At 53.8% G+C, this 17,358-nt stretch overlaps 1 protein-coding gene across 6 annotated transcripts in view; it reads left to right on the forward strand.

The window, feature by feature from the left end:
- The window catches only part of NSD2 (nuclear receptor binding SET domain protein 2), a 98,317-nt gene that overhangs the window by 49,355 nt on the left and 31,604 nt on the right, over positions 1–17,358 (forward strand). For all 6 annotated transcript variants that reach the window (XR_011386168.1, XM_070067968.1, XM_070067971.1 and 3 more), the window contains 4 exons: positions 4,513–4,657; positions 10,851–10,969; positions 14,071–14,152; positions 15,634–15,758. Coding sequence is in view for 5 of the 6 variants with exons in the window: in XM_070067968.1 (XP_069924069.1) it covers positions 4,513–4,657; positions 10,851–10,969; positions 14,071–14,152; positions 15,634–15,758 (471 nt within the window). In the remaining variant the exon portion in view is untranslated. The remainder of the gene's footprint in view (positions 1–4,512; positions 4,658–10,850; positions 10,970–14,070; positions 14,153–15,633; positions 15,759–17,358) is intronic.

A 17,358-nucleotide genomic window follows, 5' to 3' on the forward strand; every position in this document is an offset into this window, starting at 1 on the left:
GGGTCTCCCCTGTGGGTGCAGGGCCCAAGCACTCAGGCCGTCCTCCACTGCTTTCCCAGGTCATAGCAGAGAGCTGATTGAGAGTGGAGCAGCTGGGACTTGAACAAGGGCCAATATGGTATGCTGACATCTCAGGTAGTGGCTTAACCTGCTATGCCTCACTCTGCCTTTTGAAAAAATTAATAAATATTTTAAAATTTGGGGAGAGGGGTGAGTATGAGAATATGAACTCACAGAGGAACCTGGATGGCCCATTAGTACAGGAAGAGGTGCTGTTCAGCTTCACTGCAAGTGGAAACCAGAGAGCGGGTACTCCGAGTCACCAGGTGAGCCAGCACTAACCGCGGAACAGCTGGGCACGTGAGTCCTCCCACAGTGCCGGTGGAGGCGTGTTCACTGGACCTGCTTGGGAGAGACCCGAGATGTGCTTCTTTTCCGTCTTAGAGTTTTATTCCTGGGCATCTACTCGAGAGCGTTTGTGCTTCTGCATCTAAGGAGATGCTGCACTGCTCAGACCAAGAAGTTAAATAAATGACAGACCAGCGTGCTCCTGCGGTGTACCCCTGAGGTCTCTGGGTGTGAAGAGAGCAGCTGCTGAAGGATATGCAAGTCCTGTCACTTGTATAAAGTTTGGGAAGTGCCCTGTTAAGTTTTACCTGTGTCCGTCCAGAAAGAGTAAGTGGATAGCTGTGAGGGTGTAAGGCTCTGCGCAGGAGCCAAGAGGTGTTTTCAGGGAAGTGTTAACACCTGGTGGAGGTATAGAACAGTCAGCGTGTGGACAGTCACTGTACTGGACGGGCTGTGTGGAGCCTGTGGAGGTCAGCTCTGAATGGGCACTGACAGCATTTGCAGCCAGGCCTCGGCTTGGCTGGTGAGGAGCTGTGTGCTCTTGAGCTCTGGAAGCAGACCAAGGCTCTGTGCCATCGACTGGTGTGTTCCCAAGCTGTTCCTGCATGGTTCGTCTGAAACTGTGAAAGGAAAGTGGGCAGCTTAGAATTCAAACCACCTTTTTTCCTTTTTGGGACCCAGGTTGATCTCAGAGGGCTCCTAGATTCTAAGAAATGTGCCATAAACCCAAGCCCTTCAGTGCGTTTGTCAGGTATCCACTGAAACCTATAAAGCCAATACTATTAGCTCTAAAGGGAGAGATGCTAATACAGTAATAGTTGGGGACTTCAGTCTCACTTCATCAGTGGACAGGTCATCCAGACTGAAAGTGAACAGACACCATGCAGTTGACTCTGCTGTACAAGAAGAGAATGCTACAGATAGAGAATTTCACCCAGCAGCTACAGAATACACACTCTTATCAGCACATGGAACATTCTCCAGGATCAACTATATAAGAAGCCTCACATCAAGTCTCTTAAGAATTTTTTAAATAAAGTTCCTAATTTATTTGAAAGGCAAAGTGATAAGGAAGAGGGAGGGAGAGAGCTCTTCCATATGCTAGTTATTCTCCCAAAAGCCGTAACAATGGGGTTGGTCCAGGCAGAAGCCAGGAGCCTGGAACTCCATCTAGGTCTTCCATGTGGGTGATGGGGGTTACGGTGGGGGGGGGGGGAGAGAAAGGGAGAGAGGTCTTCCATCCAATGGTTCACTCCCCAAATGGCTGTAATGGTCAGGACTGGGCCAGACTGAAGCCAGGAGCTTCTCCCAGGTCTTCCATGTGGGTTCAGGGGCCCAATATTTGTTCTGAACGCACGTTCAGGGGCATGTTCTGCTGCTTTTCCCAAGCCATTACCAGGGAGCTGGTTTGGAAGCGGCGCAGCTGGGACTGGAATCGGTGCCCATCTGTGATGCTGGCATTGCAGGTGGTGGTTCTGCCCGTTACGCCGCGACGATGGTCCCCCAACTGATTTTTTATGAAGGCACCAGTAACATACGCTGGCGAGAAGATGCTTTCTTCAATAAACAGTGCCAGGAATACTGGATGTGGATATGTAGAAAAGTGAATCTGACCCCTTCACTGTGCGCAGAAGTCAACTCAGAGAGGATGAACAGGGACCAGCTTTGTGGTGCAGTGCGCTAAGCTGCCGCCTGCAGTGCCAGCATCCCATACAGGTGCTGGTTCGCGTCCCGGCTGCTCCACTTCCAGTCCGCGTCCCTGCCAATGCACCTGGAACAGCAGCAGAGGATGGCCCAGGCCCGTCGCCCACGTGGGAGACCTTGGTGGGGGTCTGGCTGGCTGTTGTGGACATTTGGGGAGTGAGCCTGTGCATGGGACTCTCTGTCTCTCTTGCTGCAACCCTGCCTTTCAAATAAAAAATAAATTAAAAAATTGGATCAAAACCCCAAATTTAAGACCTGAAACTGTGAGACTATCATAAGAAAACAAAGAGGAAGCACTCCAATCACCTGGTTTTTGGATAAGACCCCAAAAACACAGGCAGCAATAGCAAAATATACAGCTGGTGTTATATCAAAGAAACTTCCATACAGAAAAAGAAACAGTGTGTGAAGAGACAACAGAATGGGAGACAATATTCATACATTGTTCAGCTGGCAAAGGGATAAATATCCAGGATCTATATATAGAACTCTGCTCGATAGCAAAAACCAAGGAATCCAGGTAAAAATAGACAAGTAATCTAAATTGACATTATTTCATTTAAAAAATATTTTTACTGATTTGAGAGGCACAGTTACAGAGAGATCTTCCATCCACTGCTTCATTCCCCAAGTGGCCACCATGGCTGGAGCTGGGCCACCTTCCACTGCCTTCCCAGGCACGTTAACAGGGAGCTGGATCGGAAGTGGAGCAGCTGGGGCTTGTGCTCATATGGGATGCCAGTGTTGCAGGCAACGGCTTAACCCCCGTGTCACAACGCTGGCCCCTAAATTGACATTTCTTAAAAGAAGACACACGGATGGGCAACAGTTAGTAATCATCAGGGAAATGCATACTGGGCCAGAATGAAGGCAGGAGCTTCAGCCAGGGCTCCCATGTGGGTGCAGGGGCCCATGGACTTGGACCATCTTCCACTGCTACCCCAGGCCATAGTGGAGAGCAGCTGTATCAGAAGAGGAGCAGCCGGGACTAGAACTGGTGTCAATATGGGAAGCCATCGCCTCAGGCCAGGGCTTCAACCTGCCGTGCCACAGCGCCAGCTGCTGGGGACCATGTGGAAATTCAGATTCCTGGTTCTAGGGCTCCAGTTGAGCTTTCTAGCATGTCTGTGGTGCCGATGACAGCAGCGCACCAGTGGCCAGGGAAGCTCTGTGTCTTGGCTGTGCAGCGTGCCTTGGGTGTTGGCCTGAGCTGTAGCGAAAGTCAAGACGTATTCCTTGGGACCTTTGGCACCCGTCCAGAGGTAGGGAGGTGGGGGGTGGCGCTGTGGCAGTGAGCAAACTTAAGCTAAGACTACAACTTCATGCTCAGGTAGCATTTCTTTTTTATTTTTCTAATTAAGAAAAAGTAAAGATTCATGCATTTGCGGGGCTGGCGCCATGGTATAGTGGTAAAGCCGCCACCTGCAGTGCTGGCATCCCATGTGGGTACCAGTTTGTGTCCTGGCTGCCTCATTTCTCATCCAGCTCTCTGCTGTGGCCTGGGAAAGCAGTAGAAGATGGCCCAAGTCCTTGGGCCCCTGCACCCGTGTGGGAGATGGGGAGAAGGCTCCTGGCTCCTGGCTTCGGATCGGTGCAGCTCCTGCTGTTGGGATCATCTGGGGAGTGAGCCGGCAGATGGAAGAGCTCTCTGCAACTCTGCCTTTCAAATAAATGAATAGAAAAGATTTATTCACCTGAAGGGCGAGGGATAGAGAGAATCTTCTATCTGCTGATTCACTCCCCAAATGCCCACAACAACCAGAGCTGGGCAAGGCCAAAGCCAGAAGCCTGGAACGCATAGCCGGTCCCCCATTCTTTTTAAGATTTTATTTATGTAGCTGAGAGGTAGAGTTACAGACACAGAGAAGGAGAGATAGAGAGAAAGGTCTTTATCCGCTGGTTCACTCCCTAAGTGGGCAGAACTGCCGGAGCTGGGCCATCTGAAGCCAGGAGCTTCTTCTGGGTCTCCCACGCGGGTGCAGGGACCCAAGCACTTGGGCCACCTTCTACTGCTTTCCCAGGCCACAATAGAGAGCTGGATTGGAAGTGGAGCAGCCAGGACTTGAACTGGCGCCCATATGGGATGCCGGCACTGCAGGCGGAGGATTAACCTGCCCCACAGCAAGGGCCCAGGTAGCATTTCTGCAGAATTTGTCCTACCCGAGTATTCAAGGATGCCTAGGAAGCTGTGACTTGTAGAGAAATGATTTAGTGATTTCGGAAAGTATGTTTTGTTCTTATTGTTTATCATTTCCTGTGTTACATAAATGTAATAGAATCATTTTCACTGCCACTGTGTTCGTTTACGGCTTTTCGGTGAATCACAGTAAGCCGTTTCGGACAAACAAAAACACCGTGCACTCGGTTCTAACGGGCCACGCGTTTGCTTTTGTGCAAATCAAAACCCGGATGAGCTTCCTGTGCTCGGGCGTCTGAGCGCAGCCCCCGGTGTGTCCCCAGGTTGTCGCTGAGCACCCTGACGCCTCAGGAGAGGAGATCGAAGAGCTGCTGGGGTCCCAGTGGGACATGCTCAACGAGAAGCAGAAGGCGCGCTACAACACCAAGTTCGCCCTTGTCACTTCTGCACCGTGTGAAGACGACTCGGGTGAGTCTGCAGCTGTGTGTGCAGTGGCTGTGCGGGCCGTGGGACGGGGTACGCGCGCTGTGGGGGCCGTGGGACGGGGTTCACGTGCTGTGGGGTGGGGTACACGCGCTGTGGGGGCCGTGGGACGGGGTTCATGCGCTGTGGGGGCCGTGGGACGGGGTACGTGCGCTGTGGGGGTCGTGGGACGGGGTTCACGCGCTGTGCGGGCCGTGGGACGGGGTTCACGCACTGTGGGGGCCGTGGGACGGGGTACACGCGCTGTGCGGGCCGTGGGACGGGGTACACGCGCTGTGTGGGGCCGTGGGACGGGGTTCACGCGCTGTGGGGGCCGTGGGACGGGGTTCACGCGCTGTGGGGGCTGTGGGACGGGGTTCACGCGCTGTGCGGGTTGTGGGACAGGGTTCACGCGCTGTGGGGGCTGTGGGACGGGGTTCACGCGCTGTGCGGGCTGTGGGACGAGGTTCACGTGCTGTGGGGGCTGTGGGACGGGGTACACGCGCTGTGCAGGCCGTGGGACGGGGTACACGCGCTGTGCGGGCCGTGGGACGGGGTTCACGCGCTGTGGGGGCCGTGGGACGGGGTACACGCGCTGTGCGGGTTGTGGGACAGGGTTCACGCGCTGTGGGGGCCGTGGGACGGGGTACACGCGCTGTGCGGGCCGTGGGACGGGGTTCACGCGCTGTGCGGGTTGTGGGACGGGGTTCACGCGCTGTGCAGGCTGTGGGACGGGGTTCACGCGCTGTGCGGGCCGTGGGACGGGGTTCACGCGCTGTGCGGGTTGTGGGACAGGGTTCACGCGCTGTGGGGGCCGTGGGACGGGGTACACGTGTGCCGGTGCCCCTGGGTCAGCTTCTAGAATGCGTGTGGTCATGGTGGACAGCCTGTGCTGCCTGCACTTCTCCCTGCGTGAGGGCTGTCTTCTGCCCCTACGGGGTGTGTGCGTGAGGAAGAAGACAGGAGTGAGGCAGTCTGGGGTCTGAGTGGGGTGGCGTGGAGTCTGTGCCCCAGTGGGGTCGCAGGAGCAGCCCTCCTGGCCTCGTGGAGGGCCTGCCTCCTCTGCAGGTGGCCGTATCTGCTTGAGAACTTGGAGGGTGAGAGGGTGACTGGACTAACCTTGACTTTGGGTATTCTTTGCTTCTCCCTAGATGTTTACTTTAAAAAGAAACCAAAAAGTATGACTTTGCTTTGGGCTGTAGTAAGATGAGGGAGACTTCATGCTGTGAAATTGGAGAAAAGGTGTGACTGGTCGGATTTGTGATCTGCATGCTTGGGATGTGAGCTTTTCGTGGAGAATTTTTTTTTTAATATTATTTTCATTGTATTGGAAAGGCAGAGACAGAGAGAGATCTGTCCTCTGGCTTACTCTGCAAATGCCCACAGAGGGCTGGGCCAACCAAAGCCAGGTACCTAGAACTCAGTCTGGGTCTCCCACGTGAGTGGCAGGGACACGAGTACCAGTGTGCTTATTAGCAGGAAGCTGGGTGTGAGGCAGAACGGAACTGGAACCAGACACTCTGACATGGGATACAGGCATCCCAAGCAGTGTCTGACCACTGTGCCCAGTGCCCACCCCAGAACGCTGATATTCTTGATGTACCAGTGAGCGATGGATTGGGTACCGATTCAGATGCATTGAGTTTAGAGAGGCCAGACACACAGTCTTGAAGACGCACCTAAGTGGAGGCCAAGCCCAGAAGCAGCTGGGCCTCCCACGCGAGACAGCTCGCGCCCTGGCACGGCACCTTGTGGGGCAGGCTGTCAGCACACGTGCACCCAGCCACCTTCCTGCTATCTTCACAGGTGTTCTTGTTCTTGACTTAGGGCTTTCTCGTTTTCCATGTCAGCTCTCTAATGGTTATTGATCTTGAATTTTCTTTGTATTCATTGCAAATACTATAGTTTAGAATGGCAAGGATATTTAGGATTTGTATTTTTGTCTCTTTTTTATATATGTTTTCTTTTAAAGTCGAAAATTCGTCTCTTCATCATATACTTAATGTAGAGATGATGGCTTATTTAAGATGAGCTGGGTTTCCTGAAGCTGGAAGAGTAAGTGTGAGCCCGGTTGTGTGTCTCACATTTTGCTATCTGGCTGTTCCTGAATACTTGATAGGAGGACTCGTGGGCAAGTTTTTCTCCCGGTGTGTGTCAGGTGTGTGCCGGCTCCTGGGTGCTCTCCTGGTGTGTGTCAGGTGTCTGTTGGTTCCTGGGTGCTCTCCCGGTGTGTGCTGGCTCCTGGTTACTCTCCCGGTGTGTGTCAGGTGTGTGCCGGCTCCTGGGTGCTCTCCCGGTGTGTGTCAGGTGTCTGTTGGTTCCTGGGTGCTCTCCCGGTGTGTGTCAGGTGTGTGCCGGCTCCTGGGTGCTCTCCCAGTGTGTGTCAGGTGTGTGCCGGCTCCTGCGTACTCTCCCGGTGTGTGTCAGGTGTGTGCCGGCTCCTGGGTACTCTCCCGGTGTGTGCTGGCTCCTGGTTACTCTCCCGGTGTGTGTCAGGTGTGTGCCGGCTCCTGGGTGCTCTCCTGGTGTGTGTCAGGTGTGTGCCGGCTCCTGGGTACTCTCCCGGTGTGTGTCAGGTGTGTGCCGGCTCCTGGGTGCTCTCCCGGTGTGTGTCAGGTGTGTGCTGGCTCCTGCGTACTCTCCCGGTGTGTGTCAGGTGTGTGCCGGCTCCTGGGTGCTCTCCTGGTGTGTGTCAGGTGTCTGTTGGTTCCTGGGTGCTCTCCCGGTGTGTGCTGGCTCCTGGTTACTCTCCTGGTGTGTGTCAGGTGTGTGCCGGCTCCTGGGTACTCTCCCGGTGTGTGTCAGGTGTGTGCTGGCTCCTGGGTACTCTCCCGGTGTGTGTCAGGTGTGTGCTGGCTCCTGGGTGCTCTCCCGGTGTGTGTCAGGTGTGTGCCGGCTCCTGCGTACTCTCCCGGTGTGTGTCAGGTGTGTGCCGGCTCCTGGGTGCTCTCCCGGTGTGTGTCAGGTGTGTGCCGGCTCCTGGGTACTCTCCCGGTGTGTGTCAGGTGTGTGCCGGCTCCTGGGTGCTCTCCCGGTGTGTGTCAGGTGTGTGCCGGCTCCTGCGTACTCTCCCGGTGTGTGTCAGGTGTGTGCCGGCTCCTGGGTGCTCTCCTGGTGTGTGTCAGGTGTCTGTTGGTTCCTGGGTGCTCTCCCGGTGTGTGCTGGCTCCTGGTTACTCTCCTGGTGTGTGTCAGGTGTGTGCCGGCTCCTGGGTACTCTCCCGGTGTGTGTCAGGTGTGTGCTGGCTCCTGGGTACTCTCCCGGTGTGTGTCAGGTGTGTGCCGGCTCCTGGGTGCTCTCCCGGTGTGTCAGGTGTGTGCCGGCTCCTGCGTACTCTCCCGGTGTGTGTCAGGTGTGTGCCGGCTCCTGGGTGCTCTCCCGGTGTGTGTCAGGTGTGTGCCGGCTCCTGGGTACTCTCCCGGTGTGTGTCAGGTGTGTGCCGGCTCCTGGGTGCTCTCCCGGTGTGTGTCAGGTGTGTGCCGGCTCCTGCGTACTCTCCCGGTGTGTGTCAGGTGTGTGCCGGCTCCTGGGTGCTCTCCTGGTGTGTGTCAGGTGTCTGTTGGTTCCTGGGTGCTCTCCCGGTGTGTGCTGGCTCCTGGTTACTCTCCTGGTGTGTGTCAGGTGTGTGCCGGCTCCTGGGTACTCTCCCGGTGTGTGTCAGGTGTGTGCTGGCTCCTGGGTACTCTCCCGGTGTGTGTCAGGTGTGTGCTGGCTCCTGGGTGCTCTCCCGGTGTGTGTCAGGTGTGTGCCGGCTCCTGCGTACTCTCCCGGTGTGTGTCAGGTGTGTGCCGGCTCCTGGGTGCTCTCCCGGTGTGTGTCAGGTGTGTGCTGGCTCCTGGGTGCTCTCCCGGTGTGTGTCAGGTGTGTGCCGGCTCCTGCGTACTCTCCCGGTGTGTGTCAGGTGTGTGCTGGCTCCTGGGTACTCTCCCGGTGTGTGTCAGGTGTGTGCTGGCTCATGGGTACTCTCCCGGTGTGTGTCAGGTGTGTGCCGGCTCCTGGGTGCTCTCCTGGTGTGTGTCAGGTGTGTGCCGGCTTCTGCGTACTCTCCCGGTGTGTGCTGGCTCCTGGTTACTCTCCCGGTGTGTGTCAGGTGTGTGCCGGCTCCTGGGTGCTCTCCCGGTGTGTGTCAGGTGTGTGCCGGCTCCTGGGTGCTCTCCCGGTGTGTGTCAGGTGTGTGCCGGCTCCTGGGTGCTCTCCCGGTGTGTGTCAGGTGTGTGCCGGCTCCTGGGTACTCTCCCGGTGTGTGCCGGCTCCTGGTTACTCTCCCGGTGTGTGTCAGGTGTGTGCCGGCTCCTGGGTGCTCTCCTGGTGTGTGTCAGGTGTGTGCCGGCTCCTGGGTACTCTCCCGGTGTGTGTCAGGTGTGTGCCGGCTCCTGGGTGCTCTCCCGGTGTGTGTCAGGTGTGTGCCGGCTCCTGCGTACTCTCCCGGTGTGTGTCAGGTATGTGCCGGCTCCTGGGTGCTCTCCCGGTGTGTGTCAGGTGTGTGCCGGCTCCTGGGTACTCTCCCGGTGTGTGTCAGGTGTGTGCCGGCTCCTGGGTGCTCTCCCGGTGTGTGTCAGGTGTGTGCCGGCTCCTGGGTACTCTCCCGGTGTGTGTCAGGTGTGTGCCGGCTCCTGGGTGCTCTCCCGGTGTGTGTCAGGTGTGTGCTGGCTCCTGGGTACTCTCCCGGTGTGTGTGCTGGTTCCTGGGTGCTCTCCCGGTGTGTGTCAGGTGTGTGCCGGCTCCTGGGTACTCTCCCGGTGTGTGTCAGGTGTGTGCCGGCTCCTGGGTACTCTTGAGCTCTGACTTGGAGGTGACCTGATGCTGATAACAAAGATGTGTCATATCCCCTTGTCTCAGCACTGGAAATTCAGACAGGTTGCTAGAAATGACTGCTGCCTCACTCTGTAGAAGAAGGCGTCCCTAGGATGCACTTGTGTAGAAGACACTGTGCGGAGTCCGGGCACCAGAGGGGCATGCTGCTGGCAGGCACTGCTGGCATGGAGGAGACTGGTGGAGGAGAGCCTGGCAGATGAGGTTCTGGGGCTACATTTATGGCCAGCCATGGGTGTGGCTGGGGCAGAGCTTGGTGAGGGCCTCAGTGGGAACCCGAGGCCTGGAGCTGAGGGGGCGCCCTGTGCCTGTGCCTGCACCTCCTCCCTCAGGCCTTACTGGGCACTGTGGAGCTGCGCACTCCTCCGTCCCAGCAGGCAACAGGTTTGGTGACGACAGCTGTCCCTCAAGTGTGTGATGAATAGTCTGTCAGTAAACTGGGCCTCTGTGGAACAACTGTGCAAATGAAAATGCTGGATTTGTATGTGAAGTGAGCACTGACGTGTTCAAATGCACTCTCTCTGGAGGCTGTACTCTTACTTACATCGTGTCCCTGCAGGCCAGTACTGTTGGCACCTTTGGTCGTGGGTGACTGATGTTGCCGGGAACGTCTGGTGCCTGGCACAGGCACTGAGCGGTAGAAAACCCTCTATCTGAAGACACGAATGCAGTGTGATTGTGAGGTGGTTCTTTAAGGAAGTGTGTAACAAAGGAATATGCTGTGTATTTTTAAAAATTCAATTTAGGTTCCACTAGGCTGTTAATGCTAAAAAGAAAGATTATTTAAAATACAGGGTTATAGGGCCGGCGCCGCGGCTCACTAGGCTAATCCTCCGCCTAGCGGCACCGGCACACCGGGTTCTAGTCCCGGTCGGGGCGCCGGATTCTGTCCCGGTTGCCCCTCTTCCAGGCCAGCTCTCTGCTGTGGCCAGGGAGTGCAGTGGAGGATGGCCCAGGTGCTTGGGCCCTGCACCCCATGGGAGACCAGGAAAAGCACCTGGCTCCTGGCTCCTGCCATCGGATCAGCGCGGTGTGCCGGCCGCAGCGCGCCGGCCGCGGCGGCCATTGGAGGGTGAACCAACGGCAAAGGAAGACCTTTCTCTCTGTCTCTCTCTCTCTCACTGTCCACTCTGCCTGTCAAAAAAAAAAAATAAATAAAAATAAAAAAAAAATAAAAAAATAAAATACAGGGTTATATTCAAATATAAGGCTACAGGACATTAAAATGGTAGCAAACATGGATATCGTAATCCCTAGGTTAGGATTAATACGTTCAGTCCCCAGTTTCTCACTGTGAAGAGATTTGACCTAGGTCATCTGTTCGCTGGACGTCCTGGGCAGCTTGTGGTGTGTGTTTCATGGACATTTCCCCATCCCCCATTCCTAGGTACCTTAAATGGGAAAAAACGAAACCACACAAAGAGGACCCCGGACCCTCCAGAAGAAGCTGACGTGGAGGATGCACCCAGGAAGAGACTCAGGACGGACAAGCCGGGTCTGCGGAAGGTAATCCCGCTTTGCGCTTGTGTGTCTGTGAGGTGCAGGCAGGATTTCGGCAGCAGCGCTCAGCAGGAAGGCTGCCTTTCTCACAGGCCCTGCTGAGAGGTTGCTGACAAGCGTAAGTGCTCACGCAGCAGCGGTCACGCAGAACTGCTGTGCCTGATGGGTCAAGAAAACAAACATCCACACACCTGGAGTTTTGGACAAACTGTCTATTAAAAATGACTTTTTCGAGCTGGCGCCGTGGCTCACTAGGCTAATCCTCCGCCGTGTGACGCCAGCACACCGGGTTCTAGTCCCAGTTGGGGCACTGGATTCTGTCCTGGTTGCCCCTCTTCCAGGCCAGCTCTCTGCTGTGGCCAGGGAGTGCAGTGGAGGATGGCCCAAGTGCTTGGGCCCTGCACCCCATGGGAGACCAGGAGAAGTACCTGGCTCCTGCCATCGGATCAGCGCGGTGCGCCGGCCGCAGCGCACTGGCCGCGGTGGCCATTGGAGGGTGAACCAACAGCAAAAGGAAGACCTTTCTCTCTGTCTGTCTCTCTCACTGTCCACTCTGCCTGTCAAAAAAAAAAAAAAAAAAAAAAGACTTTTTCTTTTTCTTTTTTTTTTTTTTTTTTTTTTTTTTTTTTTTACAGGCAGAGTGGACAGTGAGAGAGAGAGACAGAGAGAAAGGTCTTCCTTTGCCGTTGGTTCACCCTCCAATGGCCGCCGCTGCAGCCGGCGCACCGCGCTGATCCTGGCAGGAGCCAGGAGCCAGGTGCTTTTCCTGGTCTCCCATGGGGTGCAGGGCCCAAGCACCTGGGCCATCCTCCACTGCACTCCCTGGCCATAGCAGAGAGCTGGCCTGGAAGAGGGGCAACCGGGACAGAATCCGGCGCCCCGACCGGGACTAGAACCCGGTGTGCCGGCGCCGCAAAAAAAAAAGACTTTTTCTATGGAGCTTATTAATCAATGTGTGAATAATGAATTGACATGAAACTAAAAATCTGTTAGAGGTCCATGTATGTTATATTTCAATAAAAAAGTTATGAACTGGGGGCAAGAGCTGTGCTGTAGAGGATTAAGCCTCCACCTGCAGTGCCTGCATCCTGTATGGACAGTGGTCCGAGTCCCGGCTGCTCCACTTCCATTCCAGCTCTCTGCTCATGGCCTGGGAAAGCAGTGGAAGGTGGCCCAAGTGCTTGGTCCCTGCACCCACGTGGGAGAACCTGAAAGCTCCTGGCTTTGTCCTGGTTCAGCCCCAGCCCCGGCTATTACAGCCATTTGGGGAATGGACCAGCAGATGAAAGACCTCTCTCTCTCTTTCCCTCTCTCCCTCTCTCCCTCTCTCCCTCCTCCCTCCTCCCTCCTCCTCCCCCTCCTCCTCTCCCTTTACTGCCTTTCAAATAAAAAAAAATTACCAGTTTGCTGGTATTTCTTGTTACTCTTTACGCAGTGGGAGTGTAGGCCTGCGTGGAGCAACGGGCAAGGAGCAGCAGAGACACACAAGCCCCACTCTCCACAGTGGCTCCCTAGGGCCTTGGATGCCAGCCTCTGTCAAGGGACAGGGTTTGGCTGGTGTCAGGAGGGAGTGGACTGACTAAGGTCCATAAATCCAGAGAAAGAGTGGACAGTTGTGTCCAGCACACCGTGCCCGTGCATGTGAGGACTTGAGCCCTTCCTGGCAGCACTCACTCCAGTGGTCTTGAGAACGGAGGGGTGAAGCAGGCTGTGTACTTTGTTTGAATTTATATGTGTGCAGTAATTGTTTTGTAAAGTAGTTGTGTACTTACGACTGAGTAAAGCTGATACTAACTTTTACTTACCTAAATCAAGTGTTGGTCCTAGCTTATCTTGGAGAATGGGAAATAAATCATGTATTACTGAAGTGCAGGCTTGTGGGCACTGTGTCATCTATCTGGTCACTTTAGAAGTCACTCCCAGGTTAGGGGAGCAGGCAGGCCTTGCCCCATTTTTCCTGTCAACACTCTTCTGGGCACCTGCTGTCTGGTGGAGTTGTTTACACTGCGGCTCGGTGGAGTTCACCTTGAGCTGTGAGTTTGTGGTTACCAGGAAGCACACACGTACTATTTCCTCTGGCCACCACTTATTAAAGCAGCTCTTTACTGGCAGTCATACTGAAATTAGTTGCTTTGAAATATTTGTGTAAATGATTTGTGTGACCCTGGACATCCAAAATACCAAAATTTACATGAAGTAGCTAAGTAGAAATGTTTTATTAGCTAATAGCTCTGGAAGTACCATCTATAAAAAGCACTGGTGTTTCCTCTAGCCTGATTCTTATCAGCCAGGCCACACTGCATGTGACTCCTGTGTGTTCTGAGTATGGCCGAGGTGTGGCTGACTTTCCAAGGGCCATGTGCCCATTATCTGTTTTTCTTTTTCCCGATTTAAAACAGTGATGGGGAAGGAGAGGGGGAGAGAGAGAAAGATTTCTCATCCACTGATTTACTCCCCAAATAGCCACCACAGTCAGTGCTGGGCCAGGCCAAAGCCAAGAGCCAGGAATCCCAGCCGGGCCTCTCCCAGGAGTGGCAGGGGTTCGTGTGCTTGAGCCCTCGTCTGCTTCCCAGGTGCGTTAGTGTGAAACTGCACTGGAAGCGGAGTAGCCAGCACTCTGGTATGGGACGCTGTCGTTGTGTGTGATGTCTTAACCCACTGTGCTACAGTGCCCACTCTGCATCCGTTCTCTTGTCCAGTCTTTGTGAGCACCCCCGACCATGCTGCTCTACCTTCCCTGGTGTCAGGTAGATGGGCGAGGAGGACCTGAGTGAATGGCGGGGGTGACCAGCAGGCAGCACTGCCCCGGTGCGTGGAGACGGGTGTTTCCTGCTTCACTGACCTTCACATCTGATGAGGCAGCCTCTCGGGCAGCAGGCATTCGAGAAGCAATTTATTTACTTCATCCTCAGCTTTGGATTCAGCAGAAAGCTGAGGGATTATCTAGAACACACTTGTATGAGCTGGCAGACACTAGAGTAGAGGCACACAAGTGGACACGGTCTGAGGTGGCGCAGCTGTCAGGTGACCAAGGTTGAAGCTTCTGTCGGGCAAGTCGCAGCACCCTGTGTTCCTTGATATTAGGAGGTTGTTTCTCTCCTTAACAGAGGGACGTGCTCACTGACAAAACCACCAGAACAAGCTCGTACAAGGCCACAGAGACGACCTCCTTGCTCAAGAGCCAGGCAGGTAATGTGGTGGACGGCCGCCCCCAGGGGCTCCCAGGGGCTGATGCAGGGTGAGGGTGGGTGGGTCTGTGAAGCACTCAGGAGCAGTGGACAGCTAAAGTTGAATCTCAGAGGAAAAGGAGGAGGGGTTTCATGCAGTTGAAAAAGGAAATTAATGTGTAAGGTGTTTTAAGAATTTAGTTGAATTTTATTCAAGTGATTCTCCTACTGATTTTTCACTTGGCTTTATTGTTTCATTTTACATGGTGGGCCAGGTTTCCCCTTAAATCCCTTTGTTCCTCAATATGTAGATCCCGTGTGCCTCCTCTGTGGTTCTGAATTAGCTTAAAATAAGTCCATGAAAAATCGCTGCCAGAACAGTGAGAGGGGTGAGGGCTCCATGCACCTCGTCCTGGATTATCTCTGTGAAATACCCGTCTCGTGGTTTGTTGAAGAATCTGCTGCGTCAGCTCTTCCTAGAAAGGGAGTGAAGCCCTGGGAAGGAGAGGTCGCGAAGGCCGCAGAGAGCTGTATTCCTGCCGTGGGAGGTGCTGCGCTGGTCTTAAAGAACCAGCTGTGAGCAACACAACATTTCAGTGTTGACTGAATGTTTGATGATGTAAAGGAATTGTTATGTGCAAGCATGGAAGAGGTATTGTGGTCATATTCAAAACTTTGTTTTAGAAATATGGGTATACTGGCCGGCGCCGCGGCTCACTAGGCTAATCCTCCGCCTAGCGGCGCCGGCACACCGGGTTCTAGTCCCGGTTGGGGTGCCGGATTCTGTCCCGGTTGCCCCTCTTCCAGGCCAGCTCTCTGCTGTGGCCAGGGAGTGCAGTGGAGGATGGCCCAGGTGCTTGGGCCCTGCACCCCATGGGAGACCAGGAAAAGCACCTGGCTCCTGCCATTGGATCAGCGTGGTGCGCCGGCCGCAGCGCACTGGCCGCGGCGGCCATTGGAGGGTGAACCAACGGCAAAGGAAGACCTTTCTCTCTGTCTCTCTCTCTCACTGTCCACTCTGCCTGTCAAAAAAAAAAAAAAAAATATATGGGTATACTTCAAAAAATTTGAGAAAAATTGGGTTACAAGATAAATGTATTTGGGCAAACCATTGGAGTCGATACATAGTGTTTTCATGCTGTGTACCTTCTGAAGGCCCCTCAGGTGGACCAGGCTTCTTGTTGATGAAATTATTGATCTGGGATTTGCTTCAGAATAATCAGTCTGGCAGAACAGTGTGGAACCAAGTGTGCGTGGAGCCACATTGGCCCCAGATGATGGATCTGGGGGCCAAACAGTGAGGACATAGAGATCACTGTACAGTTTGTCTGCTCTGTCTACATTCAGGTTGTTCATGATAAAAAGTGTGAAGCCCTCCTTCAGCAAAGGGGCCTGGAAGGTTCACGTTTTAGCTTCACTTATTTGAGGAGTATTTTTAAATCAGTAAAGAAACTGAGGGTGTAAGACTTCAAACTTTATAACCATTTTTTTTCTTATTTACAGCAACGAAAAATCTGTCGGATGCATGCAAACCCCTGAAGAAGCGAAACCGAGCCTCCGCGGCAGCGTCTTCAGCTCTTGGGTTTAGCAAAAGTTCATCTCCTTCTGCGTCCTTAACTGAGAATGAGGTAAAACAATAATAATGATGATAATCATGGCATTCCCATGGAGGCCATGGAGTAAACCACGTTGTGGTGTGAGTAAAGGTCAGATCTGATGAGCATACCCTTGGTATTCTCCATAGAGGTAGGAGACTTTTAGGTCCCCTGACCTATCTAAAATTCATGAAGTGGAAAAAACCAGTGCGCTATTTTAGTTTATTTGAGCATTTCAAATATACAAACACACAGTGTATGTGTAAATGTACGTATATACTTCAGTCGATGCAGTTTGCTTGTTCTTGACATTTGTCTTAAAAACGTGCTCTGCATAGCCCTCACACTGTCTCCCACACGAGGCCAGCCTGAGCCAGTGAGACGCTGGTCCTGTCGCACTCAGTGCTGGGTGGGATGGAGGGTGGCTCACAGGCCACACCTGATTCCTGCTGCTTCCAGACCAGGCTTGTGGAGGAGGCCAACTATTTTCTCGTCCTCCAGCATCCCATGGCTTTGGATCCATGTTTTTGGCCCTTTAAATTCTGGCATTCTTTGTTGAGGTGAATTAGAACTGCCATTGTACACAACTCGTGTTTTCTGGGCTCGCACAGTTTGTGGTAGCAACGTGAGAGCTGTGAGGCATCACCTGCCATCATTACATGACACGCAGGCGCCATCAGCAAATCAAGTCTTTGCCACTGCCAGAACAAAACAGAAAACTGCCGCAAAATGCAGACAGGACACTTTTTTGTCCAGAGGTAGTTTGGCTTCCTGATTTTAGTGACTGCCTGCATGAAGCTTTTACATCCAAGTTTTAATTTCTTATTATTTAAGTTCCCAGTGATTCTGTTTCATGAGGCGGTGATAACCTTGGGTTTTTTGGAGCAGGGAAGTGAGACAGGACTGGATAGGCCCCTTCCTCCTGCTGGGCCGGAGTGCTGCTCTCTGCCCTGGACTCCAGGAGGGCCGGGGTGGCTTCAGCTGTTTCCTCCTGTGTGAGGAAGGGCGGATGTTCCTGGGCTAGAAGGTCAGGGACTGGGGCAGTCCCGTGAGGCGCCCAGTGTGGCTTGCTGTTGTGCTTCCTAGTGGTGGCGTCAGTCTGGGCCACTCCTGAGTAGGTTTCTGTAGTGACTCAGCTCAGCAGTGGTCAGCAGTGGTCAGCAGTGGTCAGGAGCTGCTCGCACACTGGGCCTGGGCCTGCCTCCAGTTGATACATGTAGGTAACTGAGCATTACCTTTGGACACACTCACGGAGACACAGAACTCCGCAGGGAACTTCTGGGAGCCTACCAGAACGTGAAACGTGGAAAGGCAAAGTTTATACAGGTTCCTTCTCCTTTTTCCTTTCTTCTTTGTTTAAGTTCAGGTTAGTTTCCTAGAAAGGTACTGGAAGGTGGTCTGCGATTCCAAATAATATTAGAAACAAAGAAGTTGTGGTTCTGTAGCCCCTTAGGCTACAGCAGGCAGTTTTACTTAGACTTTTGATGAGTTTCTTGCATGGTGTTTTGGTTCATGTATCTACCTGATACATTGACACTGTTGTCAGATACCAGAGACAGCAAAACTCTGAGGCTACTGAAGTCTTGTCTGTTTCTGACTGTGACTTGTGTATGAAAGACCAGGGCTTGCAGGA

The sequence above is a fragment of the Oryctolagus cuniculus genome, chromosome 2, assembly GCF_964237555.1.
Source record: "Oryctolagus cuniculus chromosome 2, mOryCun1.1, whole genome shotgun sequence".
Classification (NCBI taxonomy): Eukaryota; Metazoa; Chordata; class Mammalia; order Lagomorpha; family Leporidae; genus Oryctolagus; species Oryctolagus cuniculus.